Genomic DNA, 20498 nt, shown 5'->3' with positions numbered 1-20498 from the left:
TGTCTAGAGAGGGGCGGGATGGTTTGGCCGCTGCTCAGAGACCCCCTCACCCCTGTCCCGTTTGCCCCCCCTCCACCCCTCTCCCTGATTTCACACCTCAGTTCCAAGCGTTCATTGTCTTTCCCCCTCCTCTCTTCCTGCCCTTGTTTTTAACAGCAGGAGCGAATTTCATATACACCTCCCGAGAGCCCAGTGCCGAGTTACGCTTCCTCGACGCCACTTCATGTTCCAGTGCCTCGAGCGCTCAGGATGGAGGAAGACTCGATCCGCCTGCCTGCGCACCTGCGTGAGTGTATGCGCGCCCGGGGCAGGGACAGACAGACCGACAGAGGGACCACGGGGTCGGAATGATGCACTGCATGGGGCCAGAGGGGCAGGGCTTCAAGCTGGAGAGGGGCAAGTTCTGCGAGTGTTTTCACATGACTTCACCCCCTCCCCAGAAGGGCTTTGAAAAGTTTGAGATTCCTGCCCCTTGTTTTTCTGAGTATTTGTTTCAGCTCTCTGGTATGTTGCCCCCAAATCTGGGAATGGGCGAGATACATGGCAGAGTCAACTAAACCGAAGAGGTGAGGTAAATTTGGGAGGACAGTTTGTCTCCCTAAACTCACACTAACTCCCCTTTAATATTTTCTTAGGCCTTAAGTTTTGCTTAGCTTCTGAGTCAGGCTCACTCCCTCACTTTGCCTGTTAAGCTGTGTGCTCTTGCTGTCCTTACAGGGCCTTCTCCCTCCTGCCTTTTACATGCCAGCTGCTTTTCTTTCCGAGATTCCGAATGCCTGGACATGACCTTTCTCTCCCCCTCCTTTCTTATGCTCCCCTGTCTTCCTTGTCTTGTGCCTGCATTACCTCTGTAGCTTCAGTCAGCCTGTGGTATTTCCACTCCCTAGTCCTCTCTGCCCCTCTTCGCTGCCACCTCCCCCGTCTGAGTCTTCAGCTGCAACTTGGCAGGGCATCGGGGCCAACACACTTGTGCTTCTGGGGCCAGGCTCCAAAGCAGTCGACACCTGTCATTTCCTTTTTTGTCTTTCCTGTGTCGCCACCCAGCCCAGATGATACAATGTGATGGGGGCAGCTGGGGAGAGTGAGTCACCTGATTCCCACCCTGATCACGGTGTCCAAGAAAATGCCAGGTTCTCTGGCTTGAGAATTATCCCAAGAACACAAGTCCAGGTTGTGGAGGACACTGGAGGTCACCTTGGCCCTCCCTAGTTGATTCCTAATAACTTAAGTAGCGGCACAATTCTGCTTGCCCTCCCTTTCTGGCAAGGTGATGCTCCCCAGGTTATCCTCCTCTTGTTCCACCCCTCCGCAGGAGCCAGAAGGTTGCTTGCTGAAAGTGGAGAACAATAGGAGAGAGAGGACACGGACTTCTCTTTTCTCTTTCTGTGATAATTCAGGGAATCAGATGACTGATCCTGGGAGGTGCTGGGGGAGCATTGCAGGTGACCCCTTCTCCCCCATACTTAGGACGATTGCTGAGCTTTTGACAAGGAGTTGGGAACCATGAGGATTCTTCCCCTCCTCCAGCTTACTGAGTCTGTCACTAGTTACAGAGTTGCTACGTGTTAGGGTCAGCACGTTCCAGCTTCACTTGGGCCAGGAGGTAAAGGGCATCGCCCCACTCTACCGCCTTCTCCACAAGGAACTTTTAAAGACGATATTGGGATTGTAAACGTGCCAAGGTCATGGCTGCGGGCACTGTTGTCCTCAGTAAACTGGAGTGTTTGGGTACCACTGCAGCAGACAGGATTGCAACAGGAAGCACAGCCGGGTAATAGCATCTTTTCCTCTGGAAGCTGCCCTATTACTAGTATATTATTCACTTTGGGATGGAACGCATTCGTGCCATACAGGCAAATCGCCCCTACTCCCTAGTCTCATCCATGTCTTCATTCCACAAATAGTTGTTGATTACCCGCACCAGGGACTCTTCTGGGTGCTGGGGATACAGAAATGAACAAAGCACCAAATGCCTTGCCGGGTACAGAGAGAAAATAATCACAAACAGCAGTCCCAAATAGGCTGCTGTTCCTTTCACGACTTTTTATTCCTACGTTTTGACACATTCCTCCAAGGAAGCCCGAATTGCTGGTTTGCGTCTGGATGCCTTTGCATTTGTTAGCTCTCTGACCATAGAACTGCCTCTGCGTGTGAAGTTATCATGGTAAAACAGCCAGCCCGCACACCAGACCGGCAGCCGGGAGATCTTTATTCTTACGGCTGGTAAGCCAACTGTTGGACTGCGAGTCAGTCATTATAATACCCGGTTTCCCTACCGGACAACACTGACGGGACAAGAGGACATTAACCAGCGCTCTCCCAGGTGTTAGGGTTCTCACCCAGGTGTTAGGGTTCTCCCTACCTGGAACTGTTTCTTCCACACCAAAACTTCAATGTGTCCAGGAGTAGACAGTTTTCTCGTTGAGCCACAGCCATGCTGCTTACCACTGTTTTGCCAGGACCTACTGTGTGCCTAGCACACAGTCATAATAGCTAATATTTATTGTGGATTACCGTGTACCCGGCCCTGTGTGAAGTCCTTGATGTAAATTATCTTGTTTAATTCTCACAGCAGTATTTGTAAGGTTGATATTCTTTTTATACCATGAACACATAAGGAATTTAGGACTTCAAGAAGTTAAGCAACTTGCCAAGGTCACACAGTTAGTAAGAGAAAAAGTTGGGGTTCAAACTCAATTCTATCTGATTCCAAAGCTGAGGTTCCTACCTACTATGCCGTGATGTGTGTTCAGTAAATATTTTTTGAATGGAGGGATGAATTCAGAGTTGACACTTAGCCATTATTCACTGATGTGGCCATAGCATTGGTTTATGGCTGGTTTCTGTTCTTAAGAGTCAGATGTTCTTAGAATCTGTTCTAACTATCTGTTCACAGTGATTCAGTATTCTCATAGTCAATCAGTTATTGAATGGTTTGCTCCATTAGGTGGTTGGATGGATGGATGGATGGATCCCCCACATAGGTAATTATGAGATACAGGACTATATCCTATTGCTGCCAACCTTAGAATATATTGTTAGATTATGGATTCAGGTCAGGGTGACGATTTTGTGTGAATGCCTAATCTCCCACAGCGTGAGTTGAGGGATCTCCTTGGTAATCTGCATGAGCCCCGTGTTGACACCATTAGTTCTGACATCTGGACTGAATCCTTTGAAAGTGGAGGTTCCCAGGCTCTTGTTTGTCGGCAGCTGGGGCTTTCCACATGAGGCTGAAACGCCCTCTGCCCTCTCCCGTTTCAGCACCCAGCTGCCCACCGACCTGTCTGAGAAACATCTCAGGAGCCCCTAGGATGGCTGAGGCTGCGCCGTGTACTTAAAGATGCACCCCAGCTGAGTTTCCAGACCTAAAAGAAACGGAATATTCTAACAAGGGAGTTGGGTTATTGCTGTTTTTATCTGGGATTCCAGACAATTCCCAGTGGAATGCTCATGGAAAGTACGGGGAAGAATCTGAAAGCCAGCACAGCAGCAGGACATTTATGGTATTGCTAGGTTGAAAGCTTTTTTTGCTGCTTGTTTTAAAGCGATACTCACTAGACGGGTGTGCCTCAGAGGGGCTTCTTTTCACCATTTATCCTCATTGATTTCCAGCGAAACCCTCTCTCTTGACTTTCTTTTTCTCCTTTCATTGTTCCATTAAAATATATCCTCCCCTTGTTGGAGGGAGGGCAGGGATCATAGCAGTTGAGATTCTGTTACTGAGGGTTTCTCACCACTTTGTTCTGCAAACACAAGGTTGTACCCAAACTGAAGACACAGTGTGACAGATTAGCAAGCTACTGAGAAGTAGAAAGTAAAGCCTTTCCTTTTATTTGCCTGCAATAAAAACAAAGTGATAAATGGAGCAGAGTGTTAAGTGGTGATTATAGAGGACTTGAAAGAGACAGCCAGGGCCAGTCTGGGCCTAGGAAAGGACTCGGGGAGAAGGGCCAGCCCCCTGCCATCCTGGTCTGCCTTCCTCACTCTCCGAAAGAGCAGGCTGGAACCCTTCAACAACCCCACAGCAGGTTCCTGGAACTCCCCTGGGTCACCAGGAGAGCAAACACAAGTGTGCTTACTGAGAAGATAGGAAGAGCTTCTGTTTTCTTATTCTATAAACGGTGCTGAATTCTCTCTTTTTTTAAATTTTTATTTATTTTTTTAGAGAGGGAAGGGAGGGAGAGAGAGAGACAGACAGACAGACAGACATCAATGTGCGGTTGCTGGGGGCCGTGCTTGAGGATAGATGAGCTGAAGTATAACAATTATAGCAAGTAGATAAAAACAAAAAGTTCCATTCTTTAAAGAGGACATAAGCCTTTTACTACACCTTGAAAACACTTAGAAGGACCAAAGACCGCCCCCCAGCCTGCCCCCTGAGTCCCTTGACAAAATCACTCTTTGATTCTCCAAGCAGTGAAGGGCTATGGCTTGGAGCAAAAGCGACCTTTTTCTAATTCTCGTTAAGGCTCTCGTGATATGAGGGAGAGACTTTTTCTGATGCTGAGGGCACAGCAAAAGGTGCGTCATGAGGAGGCGCCAGCCCTGTGGAATAGTTGGCCCGACACAGTGATTCTGGGCTGCCTGTACAAGAACAGTAAGTCTGTTTCAGATCAATGGGGCAGAACTTAAATAAGTAAGTGTGTTTCCTTTGTTTTAAATTCCTTGCCCATCACCATTTCATATTTTTGCTGTAATTGCATCTGATCACATAATTGCCGTTCGCCCATAGACTTTGCAGTCTGCAACACCTGTTTGGTCTTCTCAAATCCCCGTGAAACGGTATTTAAAAAATCGTAACCTAGGACTCATTCATCATATTTAATAGGGTTACGGTTTATGATGTTGCAGGTTAATAAATAGGCGTGGTAGCCGCTTGGTGTTTTCTAGAGTCAGAACACCAGAAATAGCCCCTTGGCTCCACTGCCTTTCCTTGTGAATCTTTCAGAATTCTTACACTCCTCCTCCTCCTCCTCGTGTGTGTTTAATAATTTAATTTAATGCCTTCCTCTGGAAACGTTACCTCACCGCCACTCCCCCACTTGGCGATTTTGCACTCTCAGCAGAGTAACTGAGTTTAAGACCTTCATGTGATGAGCAAAGCTATATTAGAACCAGGGTAGTAAAAAGAGATGCAGAGTCTCTCATTTCTCATTAGCTGGAGCAACCAACAATTTTATACTCTTTCAAGTTATTTTTGTTCCCGAAGAAGACACAAAAATGGGAGTTCCATATAATCATAGTTAATATATTATATTGTTATAAGTAACAAAACACATTCATCTCTACTGTTTAATCATGCACGTTGAAGTAGGTGTTATTAATTCTCTTTTATTGATGAGATGACTGTGGTTCCAATAGGTCCACAGAATTGTCCAGACTCACACAGCACGTGAGGAATCTATGAGATTTCTATTTCTGAAATCACCATTTGGCTTTCTTAGGAGAAAACATAAGGGCCAGAGTCTCGTGGACTTGAAAGTACTGCTGACTGTGGGAGTCGAGGTCGCCATTGGTGCAGGAATGGGAGCAGTGGGCTAGGGCCCCGGTGACACACTTGACCATTAATTTGTGCAGAACCTCCGGCTTTCATCAGGAATGCGAACTTGTTTTCACCACGAGTAATTCATTTCTGATTTTGCTCACCCATTTCTGCTGCTCCCCCCTCTGGACTTTCCTGTGAGCTTAGGTGGAAGTTTAGTTAATCTCTGCAGCCAAAACACAGAGCTGGTCGTGAAGGCCTCAGAGGGCCAGTACTGGGGAGTGGGGTTCACCCAAATACCCCCATTCTCTGCCATTTCATCAGGGATGGCCTTCTGGGAGCAGGTCCCATGTTCCTTTCATTCTTGCCAAATGGAAAAGCGTGGCAATATGAAGGACTCAGGTTCAGACAGACCCAAGTGGGCCGGATTCCAGGGCTGCCGCTCTGTACCAGAGGTGATTTAACCTCGCTGAGACTCAGATTTCTACTCATCTACTGATGAGGGTTTCTTACAAGTGTCAGGGCTGGTGCATGCGGAACACCTAGCGCAGTGCCTGGAGACAGGGGCCGGTAACTCGCTAGAGCTCACTTTCGGTTTCCCAGGACGGTGAATAGCCTCTTTAGGAGGTGGCTTTCTCCCATTTTCAAGGGCCAAGTGCAATCATGTAGATCCTTGCTGGTTTCATTATAGAAAGGGCCTGGAGTTCTGCCTACATAGCACTGAGATGGATTTCCCCAAGTCACCATGAAAAGCAGCTTCCTTTTCTAACCAGTACCCTGTGATTTCTAGGAGTCAGTTTCTGCTCCCGGGCCCTCCATCCCAGGGCCTTTTCTACCTGCACCACATCTGTACCTCTGCCTGGAACTTTGGCTTCACGGGCCTTGCCTGATTCATAAGCCTCCTTCCCCAGCCCTCCCCAGCCTCTCTGAAGACGTAGCAAACCCTCCCCTGTCCTTCGCCATTATCCGTGTTCCAAAAATGGCCTCTCCTCACACAGCTGCCCGTGACGTGCCGTGACATCACCAGCAGAGTTGAGGCAAGGACACGGGGAAGAAGATTTAATGCTCAGAATCTTGACAAAGCAATAATGGCTTCTCACAAAGACAGCCAGCTCCCAGCACTTTATATTTTGTTCCCCTTCAGCCTTTCTTTGAGTGCCTTCACTTTTTACATTCAAACGCTTAAAGGCTTTTCTACTGTTCCAGCAGCCCGTGTGGGAGGACCAGGGCCCAGGTTCACTGTTTGAAACAGCCTGAAGAGAAAAAACAGCCCACAGCAGACCAGCCAGGAGACTTTGGAAGGGAAATTTCCTTTTTGGGTTTGCTGTCTGAAAGAATTTCCGATGCAGGCAGACGTTAATTCCTAGCTCCATGCTTCCTGATAAGGAAGCAGCTTCAATAAATGCAGCTATTTTTAGATGTCTCTTTTTGAAAAAAAAAATATATAACCAGAGGCCTATTGACCTTTTCTTTCACTTCGAATTTCATGCCGTGCACTCCGTGCACATTTAAGGCAGTTCCTCAGGCACAGGCTCTGACAAGGGGGCTCTGGTCCTCTGGGGAGGGGCAGGGGGCTCTCCCCGTCCTTAGGATCCTGAAGGAGAGGTTTGGAAGCTGTTGGCCATGGATTGTTTCTACCTGGTGCGGTGGGTTATTGATGTGAGTCCAGAGATGCCCAGCTCTATTCCAGACCCAACATTGAGAGTTTACAACAGACTCAGCAAGAGAGCCATTTAAAAAAGCCTGTGAGAACCCATTCATTCTATGAATAGAGACTTGAACAACAGGAAGTACGAAATGACATTTTCATTCGTTCTGTCTCGTCTCAACCATCTCCCCTTGGATTTTCCCAACCATCAGTACCTCTGTGGTCCTTCTTCTCTTGGCGTATCAGGGTTCTGCAGAAGGAGAGGTGCCTGCCTGAAGGTTCCACAGCCGGCCTCGTGTGTGTCCACGGAATCCATGGCACAGACTCAGTGTGATGCTGGCTTGGCCTCTGCTTTCCTAGGTTGCTCCCACCTCCTCTTCATTACCTCAGAGCACTGATTGGGCCGAGTCTGTACCGATACGATCAAGTTTCAATTCTCAAATAACAGACATTTTCTCCCATTTTGCCTCATGCCTAAGTTAAACCTCATCAGTAGCTCAGACTCTCGGAGTTTCTGACAAGAATGACGTTGACCACTTTGTCTTTCTGCTTTTCCAGAGGCCAGTGTTGCTGATTTCACTGTTGCCTCAGGGGGTTCTGGCCCAGTTGCCTGGACCATCCGTGTGTGTTTGAGGGGTTTTCTCGGGTCTCTTGTGAAGCAAGACAGAGCACGATTTGAGGGATTTAAGCTGTCCCCATCTCTGGCCACAGGCTGACTGTAAATTCCCAAGAAATAATTAGTCATCCTCCCCTGATACTTAGTGCTTCCATCATGAGTAGGTGGACTAAGCCCCATTCTTTTGAAATTAGACTCTATTTCTGTTTCTTCTAGATCATGGCTAGAAATAACCTCAAATGGGACTCTAAGATTTCGGTCAGAGAAATGCAGACTGCAGAGATGACACTGGGTAAAGAGATGTGGATGTGTGGTGGGCACAGACTGGGTGCCTGGAAGGGAGAGTCCAGCCGGGCAGGGCCGTGTAGGGAACACTGTTTCACCCGTTTAGCTGGGGCTGAATTCTCTGCTCCGGGGGTGGGGCATTAACCAGTGTGGTTTGCAGGGGAGGGTAAAGCTTTGTAAGGAGAGATGTCACAACCATTTTTTTTAAAAAAGGAAAAAGTACCTAGATGAGTGTTGAAGGGTGTGGAATAACAGTCCCACAAGTATGTCAGGCAGTGTATGCAGCTTTATTTTAGAAGTAACAATGTTAGGATTTAATTACTTATTTGTTTTGGAGGAGTAGCTTATCTTTGCAAAGGTGTTGCTTTTTTTTTCTTCGTCATCATACCCCACCTGCCAGTTTCCAGGAGCTGTGCTCCCTGAGGGGCTATTCCGAGGCCAACTGTATATAAGACGCCACTCTGGAGAATCTCTGCTACAATAACGTGCGGAATGAGTAATTATTGTCACTGCTATTTACTGGGCACCTTGTGGTGCCAGGAGCTTCACACGGATTATTCTGAATGATCACTTACGCTGCAAGGGGGATATTGTATCTGTTTCGTATCTGAGGATCGGAGGGATAAACCCCTTGCCAGAGACACACAGAAAGTGCAGGAGCCATTCTTGGAATCTAAGTCTATATCCCAAACCCAGGTTTGGTTTGGTTTGGTTTTTTTCTCTTTCACTTCACCACCTTGCTTCTTGAAAGTATTAGGAACTGATGGAAGTTACTTCCTTCGAGCTGTTGGAAAAAACAGGTAGCGGGAGAAGAGCCGCTGCCACAGGTTGATTTCTTTTTTTTAATTTAAGCAAAATTTATATAAACTAAGGACAAGAAAGGCCAAAGGGATAAAATCAGAGACATAAACTAAGTTACCTTTTGAACTTAGAGGAAGATAAATTTTAAAATTCAGTCCTCTATGTTGACTGTTACCTGCAGTATATTTTCAGGTATTTGTGTCAGTTCTGAAATGTGAGAAACAAAATTAACTGAAGGGAAAGGAGGTTCCTGTTTCCACAATTTTCTATCTTTTGAAAAGAGATGATCTACCTGCCCGATTATTATTAATACAGTAAGAAAGGTGATGTGCTGGAATAGAGATTATATTCCTGGGTTCACAAATTAAAGCATTTCAGTCTTGAACACTCTTTGTTAATCTGACGTGCTTCAGAAAGGCTTTCTGATACTATGGTGCCTTAGTTCACCCACTTGGCGTGCATGCTGGGAAACGCCACCCCAGGGCAACAGGGCAGGGGGTGGCCTTGTCTGGGCATCCATCCTCTCTCTCAGTGCTGGCCCAGCACGTTTACTAGCAGGTAATTCATTCTTTCTCCTTGGCCTGTAGTATGCTTCTCTCTAAAGCCAAGTGGCCTGAATATATGATTCTTCAGGTTCTTCGCAGCTCAACCATTTTAGTGTTCTCTAATTCCAGAAGAGAAATCCAAGGGATATTAGCAGTGGAGCATTGTCTATGAATGCTAAGAATCACGATCGTTCACTTGATTGCAAGTGCTCAACATCAGGTCTCAGTGCAGATGGTGGTATTTCAGTGATGCAGGGAACTGACCTCTACGTTAGCCGTGATTGTGTTGCAAGGATGCCCCCCTGCCAGGAAGTACAGAAAGTCAACACTTGACAGGGTTGGACGCTTCCCTTTGCTGCCTGTGATTGTGATCAGACACAGAGCCAGCTCCTGGGCCTTAGGTGTCTTCCGAAGTCAGTCATGGCCATTCACAGCTTAAACTGGTTCCCAGGACCTTACTTTACAGCTGAATGCCAGGCCTGCTCCCCTGTTCTCAAAGTCCCCCTTCCAGTCTGACACTTGTCTGTGAGTCGGCCCTTTGCTTGCAGGGGTGTCCAACCTTTTGGCATCTCTGGGCCACACTGGAAGAAGAGTAGTTTGTCTTGGGCCACACATTAAATACACAAACACTAACGAAAACGGATGAGCAAAAGGAAAGGTTTTAAGTAAGTTTACAGTTTTGTGTTGGGCTGCATTCATAGCCATCCTGGGCCTCAAGTCAGACACCCCTGGTCGTGCATTATACACAGGTGTGGCTTCTGGCAGCTACATTCTTCACCCTGAGTCTATGACTTGTGGGAACCCCCTCTGCAACTTGAGGCATGTTGGCCTTTCCTGCAACCTGTAAAAATGACAATCTGCATTTTGCTCTCTTTCTCTCTAGATGGTGTCCACGGGGCTTGGAGTTTTGCAGGGCCAGCTGGTCTGCATGGACAGGCCACACTACCTTCCTTCAGTTGGCACCGTAACACATGCACAATTAATACTGCATTAATTAATTACGGTGGGTGGGGAGAGCACACAGCTGGCAAGGAATGAAGGCTTTCAGCTTCTAAAGTGAAGGCTTTGATGCTGAGCTTTAAAGTATATTTCCATCCGCCCAGCCAGCAGAGAGAATCTGTGACACTTATACTATCCCCTGGGCATGAAAACTCACACCCAAGAAACTATTGCTAAATAGAGGCCCTGAACTAGTTACTTGAATCATCTCCTCCTTGCCACAGGCTGGGAAAAGGGGGCTAGGGTTAGGGAGAAAGGAAATGCCCAGAGCAGCAGCAGTTGGTGAACAAAGCCGAGGAGGGCTTTTACTTTGCCTCCTTAAGTAGCTCTTGGGTCACCAACGTCAGAACCTTTTCTGGAGAAACAAATATGAGCGGATGATTTGGTGTCAACCCGCCGGAGGACATAAAATTGCTCCTCCCTCCTCCTTGTATACCTCATGTCAGGAAGGAGCCCTAAGAACTTCAAGTTTACACACCTGTTATTCTGATGGGCTGGAAGCTACGACTTCTTGGGCACATTTTCCTACTAGATGTGAACAAAGTGGGAGAGAAAACGCTTTCCTTTCATCTTCATTCTGATTCCTTCCACACAGTTGTTCTCATAGAACTGAGCTCCCTCCCACACTTACTCTTTTCACTTCTCGTGCGAGGTGCTGCAGAAGCCACCTCGCAAAATCCCCGCCCTGCACGGGTAGTCCTTGTTCCCCTATTGGTAACTCCGTCAAGCATTCTGTGTGGGGCTCTCGCTGACCTTAAAATTTGGCCATGGTTCAAATATTCACCCAGATATTTTGGGTTTTATTTAAAGGTCTTTTAGGAACACGAAAGAAGAAATTCCCGTAGAGAGAGATTTCTCACTTGAAAGTCAGGGGTTAGAAGCTTTAATTCTCTGGTCATTCTGGGAGGAACTTCAGAGACCTACAAAAATCTAAACAGATGTAAAATTTGTTTGGCCCTTTTAAAAGGAAAAAATTTTTTTTCCTTTTGATTCTTAGGCAAAGAAAAAGTTTACTTCAGATGAATCCAAATGAGGAGGGGGGGTGAGTTTGGGATTGCCCCATAGCTGTTACGCCAGATATCCGTTTCGTGGAGCTTCCGTGACGGTTCCTACCACCCCAAGTGATCCAGGGAAAGAACTTGAACAAATACGACTGGGTATCATACCATTGACATTGCACATCCAGCTGTGTAGCAAGCTCAGGGCCGGCACTTTGTTTGCTGAAGGAGTACTGAGATTCAGGAAGTGGCTCGTTTCTGAACTTTTATTGTCCAGATAGCACTGCTGTGGATCCAGGATAGAAAGCGTGGAGTTGTCTGTGAACAGGGCCAATGATGAGCTTCCTCAGGGTATGCGGTCCCTCAGTTGCATGATTTAAGACTGCCCTGAACTTGAATATCTCCCACAGTGAACTTGTGGTACCTGAAATTCCACTGTTCAAAATTCACTAAAATGCATTCCTTTTGGACTAGACATTATTTCTACCTAGCTCTACTTTTAAGAGTAAAAAATTATGCTAGCCGCTGGTACCTTGGATAAAGATTATTAATACCTTAAGACCCTGATAGCTTATTGAGAATTATTTTACCAAATCTCTTGAATGTTTTGAAGTGGAAGAACTATGGCCAGCAGGGAAGGTCAAGGGAGGGGGGGTAGGGTTGGAAATAAACTTTATAATTTTGCTTGGGGCTGGCCTTCTCCATGGAAGAGACAGACATGAGATTAGATGGAAAATCCCGGCTCCTTGATTGGGACAAAACCTTGGGAACCTGGACCCCTGAGACCAAGATAAGTAATCTCGCACTTACCATGCCCGGCTATTGGTCTGAAGACATTCCTGGCACCAGTATCTCCCTGATAAAGTCGGACCCGCTTGAGCACACTGTCAGCTTGAGAATGTGCAAGTCATCTGTAGTTCCTTGAGAGAGTATTGCATTTGGGGGTATAGATCTAGATTCTTAAATTAAGCCTCTCAGCCATTCTCCGGGGTGACTAAACTTGCAATCACAATGCCAGGACCATGCAGGTGCGTAAGGGGCCTTTTAATCCAGATCTCAAGCTGACGTGGTCAGGAAACTCTTGCCTTGTGCGGAACTCAGAGGAGCTGGCCGGAGGCGCGTGGCTGTATGTGTGAGGCGTGTGCATGTGGGGAGAAAGATTCCTCGTGGCTCTGCATGTGGAGTAGTAACTTCCCTTCGTTGAGTGCTCATGGTAGGCACTTTCCATGTGCATTATGTCATTTAATCCTCACGGTAGTCCTATGAACTGAGTGTTATTATTCTTACTTTGCCGATGAAAAGTCAGGTTTAAAGAAGGTAAGGAGCTGGGCCAAAGCCACAGAGCTGGTAGGTGGCAGAACAGGTCCATTAGATTCTCCACCTTCCCTCCCAGTGTAAGCCGAAGACCTATTCCCTCCTAGACCGTTGTCTTTAAGAACTTGAAAAATAGTGTTGGGCCCCCCTCTGAGGTCCAGCTGTGGTTAGAACCTCATAAATTTTAGAAAAATGGAATAACTTATAAAAATAAAATTATAAACCCACTCCACAGAAAACATCTACTACAATCTGAAGCCTCAGAGTTAATATATTCAGATTTCAGTGAGCTATAGGATTCTCATTAGTCCCTTAAATATCGCTCTGTTTCCTGGTCAATAATATCCCTTACAGAGTCCTGGCTCATGAAGAGTGTAATAAGATCAGATCCTATCACCCGGCCATTCTAGTGCAATCTAATTGCAGGGTGGAAGTCCAGGGCCATCTTAGTTCCTCATCTGTCTGCGCCTCTCTCTGTCCTTCTCTTGCTGTACAGTCTGAAGTTCAATGCCATTCCCCCTGTTTGTGTTTTAGGTCTCTATGTTGTTTCCTTTTCACACCTGTTTTTTTTTCTTAAATGAAGTGATTAGAAATGGAAAATTAAAAACTTAGCTGCGTGTTTGGCAGTTTCCCTGCTAATGCCTCTCTGCTAAGAAGCTTCGTAAAATACTGTATATTATTATTATTCACTTCAGCGCAGCTGCTTTGGGCTCTCACCGCTTAGTCGTTCACAATACGTCTGAGAGATTAATTTTATAAGGCTGTGGTTGGAGATGTTTTCCCCTTCCATATTTTACTTAAAATCCTCACTGGGGAAGTTTGTTTTGAAAAAATGCACCACTCTTGAGACGAAGTAATTTGGTAATATATGTGCTTTAGGAACCTATAATTGGCTCTTTCATTTTTCTGCACCCTCTTCATTTGAAATATTGCAGTCTTTCTACCAGAAGTCTCAAGTGTGCGGTGGGGGTGGAGGAGAGACAAGAACTGGTGCCTGGTGGTGAAGTGGGGATGGCTGTGAGGTGCCTGTTTGTGTGTGTGTGCAAGTTTGTGTGCACATGCGAGGTAGGGAAGTGTACACGTGTGCCTGTTTCTTTTTTTACTGATTTTAGAGACAGGAAGGAGGGAGAAAGAGAGAGAGAGAGATTTGTTCTTCCACTCACACATTCACTGGTTGCTTCTTGTATGTGCCCTGACCAAAGACTGAACACACAACCTTGGTGTATTGGGATGACACTCTAACCAACTGAGCTGCCCAGCCAGGGCCCAGATATGCCTATTTCTTGATGAAAATTGCAGGTACTGATTCCCTCTTGGAGAGTTAAAGCTCTCGCTGTTCCACAGGATGTGAAGGGGGCAAGGGCACAGGAGAATGAAGAAGAGGGAGGAGGGAGAGCCAAGCCAGGGTCAGTGTCCATGGGGTCCTCACCTCCTGGGTCAGAGCCCAACTGTTTATCCCGACATCCCAGCAGCCGCAGAAAACCAGGGGTGTTTTCAGGACTCAGCTGCCAAAGCTTCTTGAAACAGCTCTGCTCAAAGGCATATGCTGGGCTCACTTCTGAGGGAAATTTCCTTTTTGGGGAAGTTGAAGCAAAGGAATTTCCTGTGTGGGCAGACAGAGCTTCCTGACTTGAAGGCTTCTTGGAAGGGAAACAGTTTCATAATGAAATGACAAATTAAAGACATACCAGCCGGGTTCACTTCAAAACAGCTATTGAGAGCGCAGGCAAAGCCCTATTATACTCCCTCACAGAACAAAAATAAATCCCATCCTGACAGGTTTCTGTATGCTGGATTATATCCGTCCCCCCGCACCTTCCCTCACAGCCTTCACCCCCCTTCCTCCCGCCCCCACCATTAGCTGCCACCATCTCTGTCTTCAGCAGCCCCTGGGGAGCAGCCAGCAAGGAGGTTGGGAGCGTCTCTCTCGCTGCCTTCCTTTGTGGCTTCACCCACCCCTGACCTACACCGAGGCCTTACAGGTTTTGTTAACGGCCCCATGCTGCCAAGACTCACAGAAATGACCTCCTTCCTTCCCCCTTTGACACAAAGCAATGATTGAAGATGTCTTCAGCAGTGGGGCAAAAAAAAAAAAAAAGCAGCCATTTCCTCAGGCTGGCCTTTAAAAATCTTGTAGGCAGTAAATACAAGTGGTGTTCTGGTGCTGGGAGCTGAGTCTTACGTCTTTGCTTTGTTAAAGGGAACACGGGTCTGTGATGGGCAGAGGGTGTCCTTCTACCTGAGCACGGAGTGAACGCAGAGCCCCTTCTCCAGCTCAGTCAGCCTGCCTTGTGAGAAATGGACGTGAACATTGTTTTCCCATGGAGGAGACTGGGAGAAAGAGTGATGGCAGTATCATTTGGGGCCAGGTATTAATTAGGTTTAGCCTAATGAAGTAGAAACAGCACAGGTTTTAGAATCAGCTGTTTAATTCCAAGTGCCAGCTCTAGCAGTACACAGCGAGCAGTGTGACCTTGGACAAGTCTTTCCACCTCTCGGCCTTTCCATCTCTAAAATGGATACAGCAGTGCCCTTTTCACGGGATTGTGGGGGTTATAGTTAGATTATGACTTCAGAAACACTTTATGAACTCTTTTGCTGAATAGTGCTTGTTGACTAACTGTTATTGGGACCTTTTGGGATTGGAATATAATATTAAAATAAAACATTAAAATTATAGAATTTGTGGATTGATTCGGCAAGTACTTATTAGAGGTTTTCTGTATGTACAATATGCTTACGTTCTGTGGGGGGGAATAAACAGTGAGACGTTTGGAGTAGCCACATGGTGTAGTGGACTAGGAATCGGGAGGCCAGGGTTCAATCCCAGCTGTCACTCAGTAGCTCTGTGGCTTGGGGTGAACTTTTTAACCCTTAGGGGTCTCACCTGCTCACCTATAAAACTGGGACCTCAAACCCTAGGACTTGAATAAGTTTTACCTCTGACGTTGTATAATCAATTAAGAGGTCCCTGCCTTTTACAGATGTTTATAGGATGTATTATAAATGGCCTGTCTAGCAAAGAAACTTACGTCAAAAAGCTAGATATTTCCTGGTATAAACAGGAAAAATTGGTGCTTGCCAGATGTGTCAGCTCTAGCAATTTGGTTTGGGTGTTTCTGAGTGGATGCTGACTTGAAAAACGTGGGAGCATGGGTTGAGTCTGGCAGTTTCCCCGAGACAACTCGTGTTGGGGCTTTGGTTCACCTTCTCCAGCTGCTCCAGGGGACACTCAGGATCTTTCCAAATGGTTGCTCATTTCAGCCGTTCCCATCACAGAGACCCTTCTCCAAACAGTCATCCAGGGTAGAGGCCACAATGCTGACTGGTTCTGCCAATTTGGTTTTGTTACATGCTGATGTGGGATTTTTACTGCCACATTATTTTCCCTTTGTTCCTCAGTTTGTATGAGTAAAGGACTATTAGTAATTTTGCCTCACAACAGCCACCTCCGTATTCATTTTTGATCAGAGAAAACAGAGGGACTGGAAAAATGAGAGACCGTGGATAAAATCACAGCTGTAAAATGGTGGCATCCCAAACACCGAGGAAAGCAGCTGACATTTATTGGGTGTGGACTGTGTGTTACGAGTCTGGGATTAGTGATGCTACCTTCGCTTTACAGGTGCAGAAACCGGGGCTCTGAAGTGTCCAGTGCCCTTGCTCGAGGCCGCGGGACGGGTTGGTGGTAGAGGCAGAATTTGTACCCAGGTGTGTCTGCGCTGGCATTGGTGTTCATTGTCCCTTCAGTGCGTCCCATCTAATTGTTGATCGTAATTAGATGGACCTCAGTGCTTAGAAGGGAAGCAGCTCTATACCAGGTCCATGAAAAGAAACAAAACTAACTTCATCGTCAACATGTTCTTGTAATGGCAGAAAAGCCTGCAACTCTCCATTGTGGAAAATAACATGCCTGGCTGATAAACTGAGCAAACCTAACCCCATGCCTCGTCTCTAGAACTAGAGAGCTCGTTCTGGTTCATTCTGGGGCTGGCTTGGCCCAGCAACCCGCTGGCCAGCTCTGGCCACAATTTACAGACCAGGACCCAAGTCTGCTGGCCATGTCTCAGGTAGGTAAGGAAAGCAACCAGCATCGGATGGCATTCTTTTCCACGTGCAGTTCCTTGGAAATACCATTTGTGGCTGCCTGGGTTCATTCTGAAGAAAATTCAAATCCTGTTCTACTCGAGAAGCACTGATGAAAGAGCCTCGATGCCCAGGGCTAGGAAGACAGAGATGAGTCAGGCAGGAGCTCAGTCTGAGAAAGCGAAAACTCGGGTAGTACTGTATTAATAAACCAGCATCTACTGAGCTGCCGCTGTGTCCAGCAGAACGGTGATTATGGGAGGTAAATATATAAAACTTACAAGTACGTGCTTTATATCTCCACAGAGAGTACATTTTTTTTCTTGATTCTGCACTTTACTGTATTAGCTTTCCTCTGTACAAGTAAGCTTTCTGTGTGTGACCCACTAGGTCCAAAGTTTTTCTTTTTTCCCCACTTATTTGACTATAGTGTAAATAGCTCTGGAATTAACTTCTCCTTTTCATTCCTTTCGTTAACCTTATTTATCGTTCCCAAAGAATATAGACTTTCAAAACTATTTTTCATTAAGAGTTAAGGGTTTTTTTTAATTCACTTATATTTAAAACACAGATAAGATCCAGGAAAACTTCTGAGGGGAAAAAAACACCATTTTGACGGTACCTAATTATAGAAGACTCGGCAGTACTGACTTACTCTTTGGCGTGCAGCGCAACACTGCGTAGGTGCCGTTCTGAGTTCATAGTAAGGGGAGAAGTGGTGTCACTTCTCCTGTAGAGAAATGTAATCTCTCATTTTAATTTTTCATTGCCCTCTAGCAGCCGGGGGGGGGTCTTTAAAAAAATCATTTTCTTCATTACTTTGTATTCCTTATTTGGGCTTATGGTATAAAAAAGGAAGGTACCGTTGAAATGCTGTGGCCAAGGCTAAACTTCAATATGCTGCTTGGTTCCTCTGGTGAGGAAGTGAGGGGAGGTGGAGGAGACTGACTGATTTGTTGTTTACTTTGGTTGGAAGAGAGAAGAAGGGATGTGGAGGAGAGTTTGGCATCCGCGCTGGTGTGCACGCACCTGCATCTCAGTCCTGTGATTCCTTGGGTGTTTTTCCTGCCTGCCACCCTCTGGCAGCACTGCCAGGGGAGAATACATTAGGAGGAGGATATTAACAGAGATGTTGCAGGAGCTGAAGAGGTGCCAGAATGACTGACTGGTAGATGATATTCCATGTCCTCCCTGTCCAGTTTTAAAAAAAGAAAGTTACTCATTATGACGTTTGAGTTATCTCTTCTTTTCAGTATCCCCTGCTCTTCAGACACAGGTGGAAAAAAAAAAAAAACACTGGGCCTTGAAATCTCTCAAGTAGACCTCCAGGCCTTGGATGTTGGGAGTTGACAGTGTCTTCCCTGTGCCTGACAGTTTCGCTGTACGCCCTAGACCCCGTGTGGCTGAGGTAGTAGCCCAGGCTTAACTCTGGGTGTGCAGAGAAAGGAAGCTCTGCCCCCTTTGCTCACCTCACACTTGTCGGATGCTGGAGTTGACCTCTGCCCATCTTAAAAAACAACAACAACAAACAGAATTTTGTGTCTATGTGGTCCAGGCCCATCCCAAAGTCTGAGGTTTCTGAACCTAAGCACAGTGGTTCCAGCCCCCCTTCCACAACTCCTGGGAATTCCTGACGGGGAGGGTCAGTCCTATCTAGCTGCTGCCAACCTGAAGATATTCCACAGCCCCTCCTCCCTCTCTCTTCCTGTCTCCTAATAGCCTTAAAATTGGGGGAAAATTAAAATAGACCTTCTTCTAGAAAGGTATCAAGTTATCGTGCACAAATGTAGCTTTGTTGACGTTAGAGAAAGCACGTCTTTGACTTCTGTGAATGAGGAATAAGACTGGCTATGTTACACCCTCCTGGATGATCCAGCAGGCTTGCAGAAGCCCCAGAGTGATTCTGACATGCTTTAACGGATTGTTCCCTGCATTAGAGACTGATTCTGACGGCATTGCTACTGACCTGCCACGTACAGGAACTCCCGTTTCTGGAAAGGTGGTGGACTTTATAGAGATTCACACCAAGTGATGCTTTACCCTTGCCTAACTCCCAATAGTGAGCGTGGCACTGTGTAAATAGTGCATTACAGGCAATCAATAAGTATTAGGTAGTAATTCCAATGGTGTCGCCATTCTGATTTTACTTCTGGTTCTTTGTCAAGTAATATAATAACCAGGTTCATAACTCTAACCTAGGGTCAATTGCTCTATGTGCACTTTGTTGCTTTAAAATCTTGAGACATGCTTTCCTTACCTCCTCCCTTGTCCCTGGAGGATTTATATTTATAATGGCATTTAAAAGTTAATCTTCAAACACTTTAAGAGCTAAATCCTAGCAGAGGCGAACTTTAAACTGGTGGGAGTTGGAGGTACAGCAATCTTTCTCAGAGTCAGAATGAGATACTGTGTATCAGGACTGGTGGCAGGTTTGTATGTTACCAGAGTGATCTCCATGGTAACAGATCAACATGGCGCCAGTGACAGCTCAGCACTCAGAGCTTTAGGTTCCCCTGAGAGAAGAGATTTTTACAGCGAATAGAGGGGAAGAAATCAAGGACTAGGGATGTATGCTCCCCTTGTGGAGTTCTGGTCATGAAGTTTCAGTTCATATAACCAATGACAGACAGGTTCCCATTAAACCACCTGTGTTCGTCTGATTAAACCAAGATTCTTCAGGGAATGAATGCATGGCGTTCTCTGGAGTGTCAGCTAAACTCATGCAAGGTTTAAACAGGCTTTCATGGCAAAGAACTAACTACATTGCAGTGGAAGGAGAATGTGATTTGGAGTCAGAAAGCCATACCTAGCTTTGTTACTACCTTTTAGGTCTTACTTTCCATGTTCTCAAACTCCCACAGGCTCTGAAAGTCAATCATACAGTTATACTGAAAGCCCCTGATATTATACATTAGCAGTAAAAAGGTAGCTGATTGAGTATAACACAGTGTGCCATCCTCACCACCGTCGAAGGTACAAATGATGTGATCGTGTAAACACAAACCTTCAAACACACGCAAAGGGGAAGGTGGGATTTATCTCTATTAGAGATTAATCTCTGGATGTAACAACCAAAATCTGGAGGCTGGGCAGCCAACAGGAGGGTTCATTTTCCTGGAGCCTTGGGTACAAAAGTCTGTTAGTTTGAAGAAAGAATCAGCAGTCATTTGTTTAGCTTAAACCACAAGAGAACATATGTGAATTCAGAAGAACAGTTCATGTAATTTGGTCATCTCAGGAGCCTCTTCCCTGGGGAACCGTATTATCAGTAACCAAAGGTGTCAGAGCAGCGAAGATGGTTTGCTGTGGATGGGTCTGTGCTCTGGTCTGCACTTGGGTGCACGCTGAAGTGGGGTTCTTGTGGCCGAGACCTCAGGGATTGGGTGATGGGAGAACTGGGAGATGGTTGCTCTTATTCACATTTAAAGGTGACCAGTTTTTCTCCCCAAGAAAAACGTCTTTTCTAAGGAACATTTTCCTTGGGCTGTGGGGGAGTTGAACCCAGTGTGAAACAGGGAAGTAACTGATTGCATATTTCCTGTAAAAGGCAGCTCTGGGCCTGCTGTTGACCAAAGCAAACCGGCAGCTTCTTTCTAACTCCCCCGCCCCCCATCCCCCATCAGAATATCTCCAACCTGTAATGGTGAACTCTCTTGTGATTTCCTCTGGTCTGTATTTAACCAACAAAAGTCTTAAAATGGTTATTTTACAATCAAAATGT

General features: G+C 46.2%; 1 protein-coding gene across 3 annotated transcripts in view; it reads left to right on the top strand.

Moving 5' to 3' along the window:
* Positions 1–20498, top strand: part of ETV6 (ETS variant transcription factor 6) — a 218554-nt gene that overhangs the window by 88991 nt on the left and 109065 nt on the right. The window contains exon 2 of one of the 3 annotated variants that reach the window (XM_028531572.2): positions 160–286. The exons of 1 other annotated variant lie outside the window; for it this stretch is intronic. In XM_028531572.2, coding sequence (XP_028387373.1) covers positions 160–286 — 127 coding nt within the window. Of the gene's footprint in view, positions 1–156; positions 287–20498 lie in introns of all 3 variants that reach the window. One more of the 3 variants, XM_028531571.2, reaches the window with a different exon arrangement.

This window comes from Phyllostomus discolor, chromosome 2 (assembly GCF_004126475.2).
Source record: "Phyllostomus discolor isolate MPI-MPIP mPhyDis1 chromosome 2, mPhyDis1.pri.v3, whole genome shotgun sequence".
In the NCBI taxonomy this organism is placed as follows: Eukaryota; Metazoa; Chordata; class Mammalia; order Chiroptera; family Phyllostomidae; genus Phyllostomus; species Phyllostomus discolor.
This window is presented reverse-complemented; position numbering and strand designations above follow the sequence as displayed.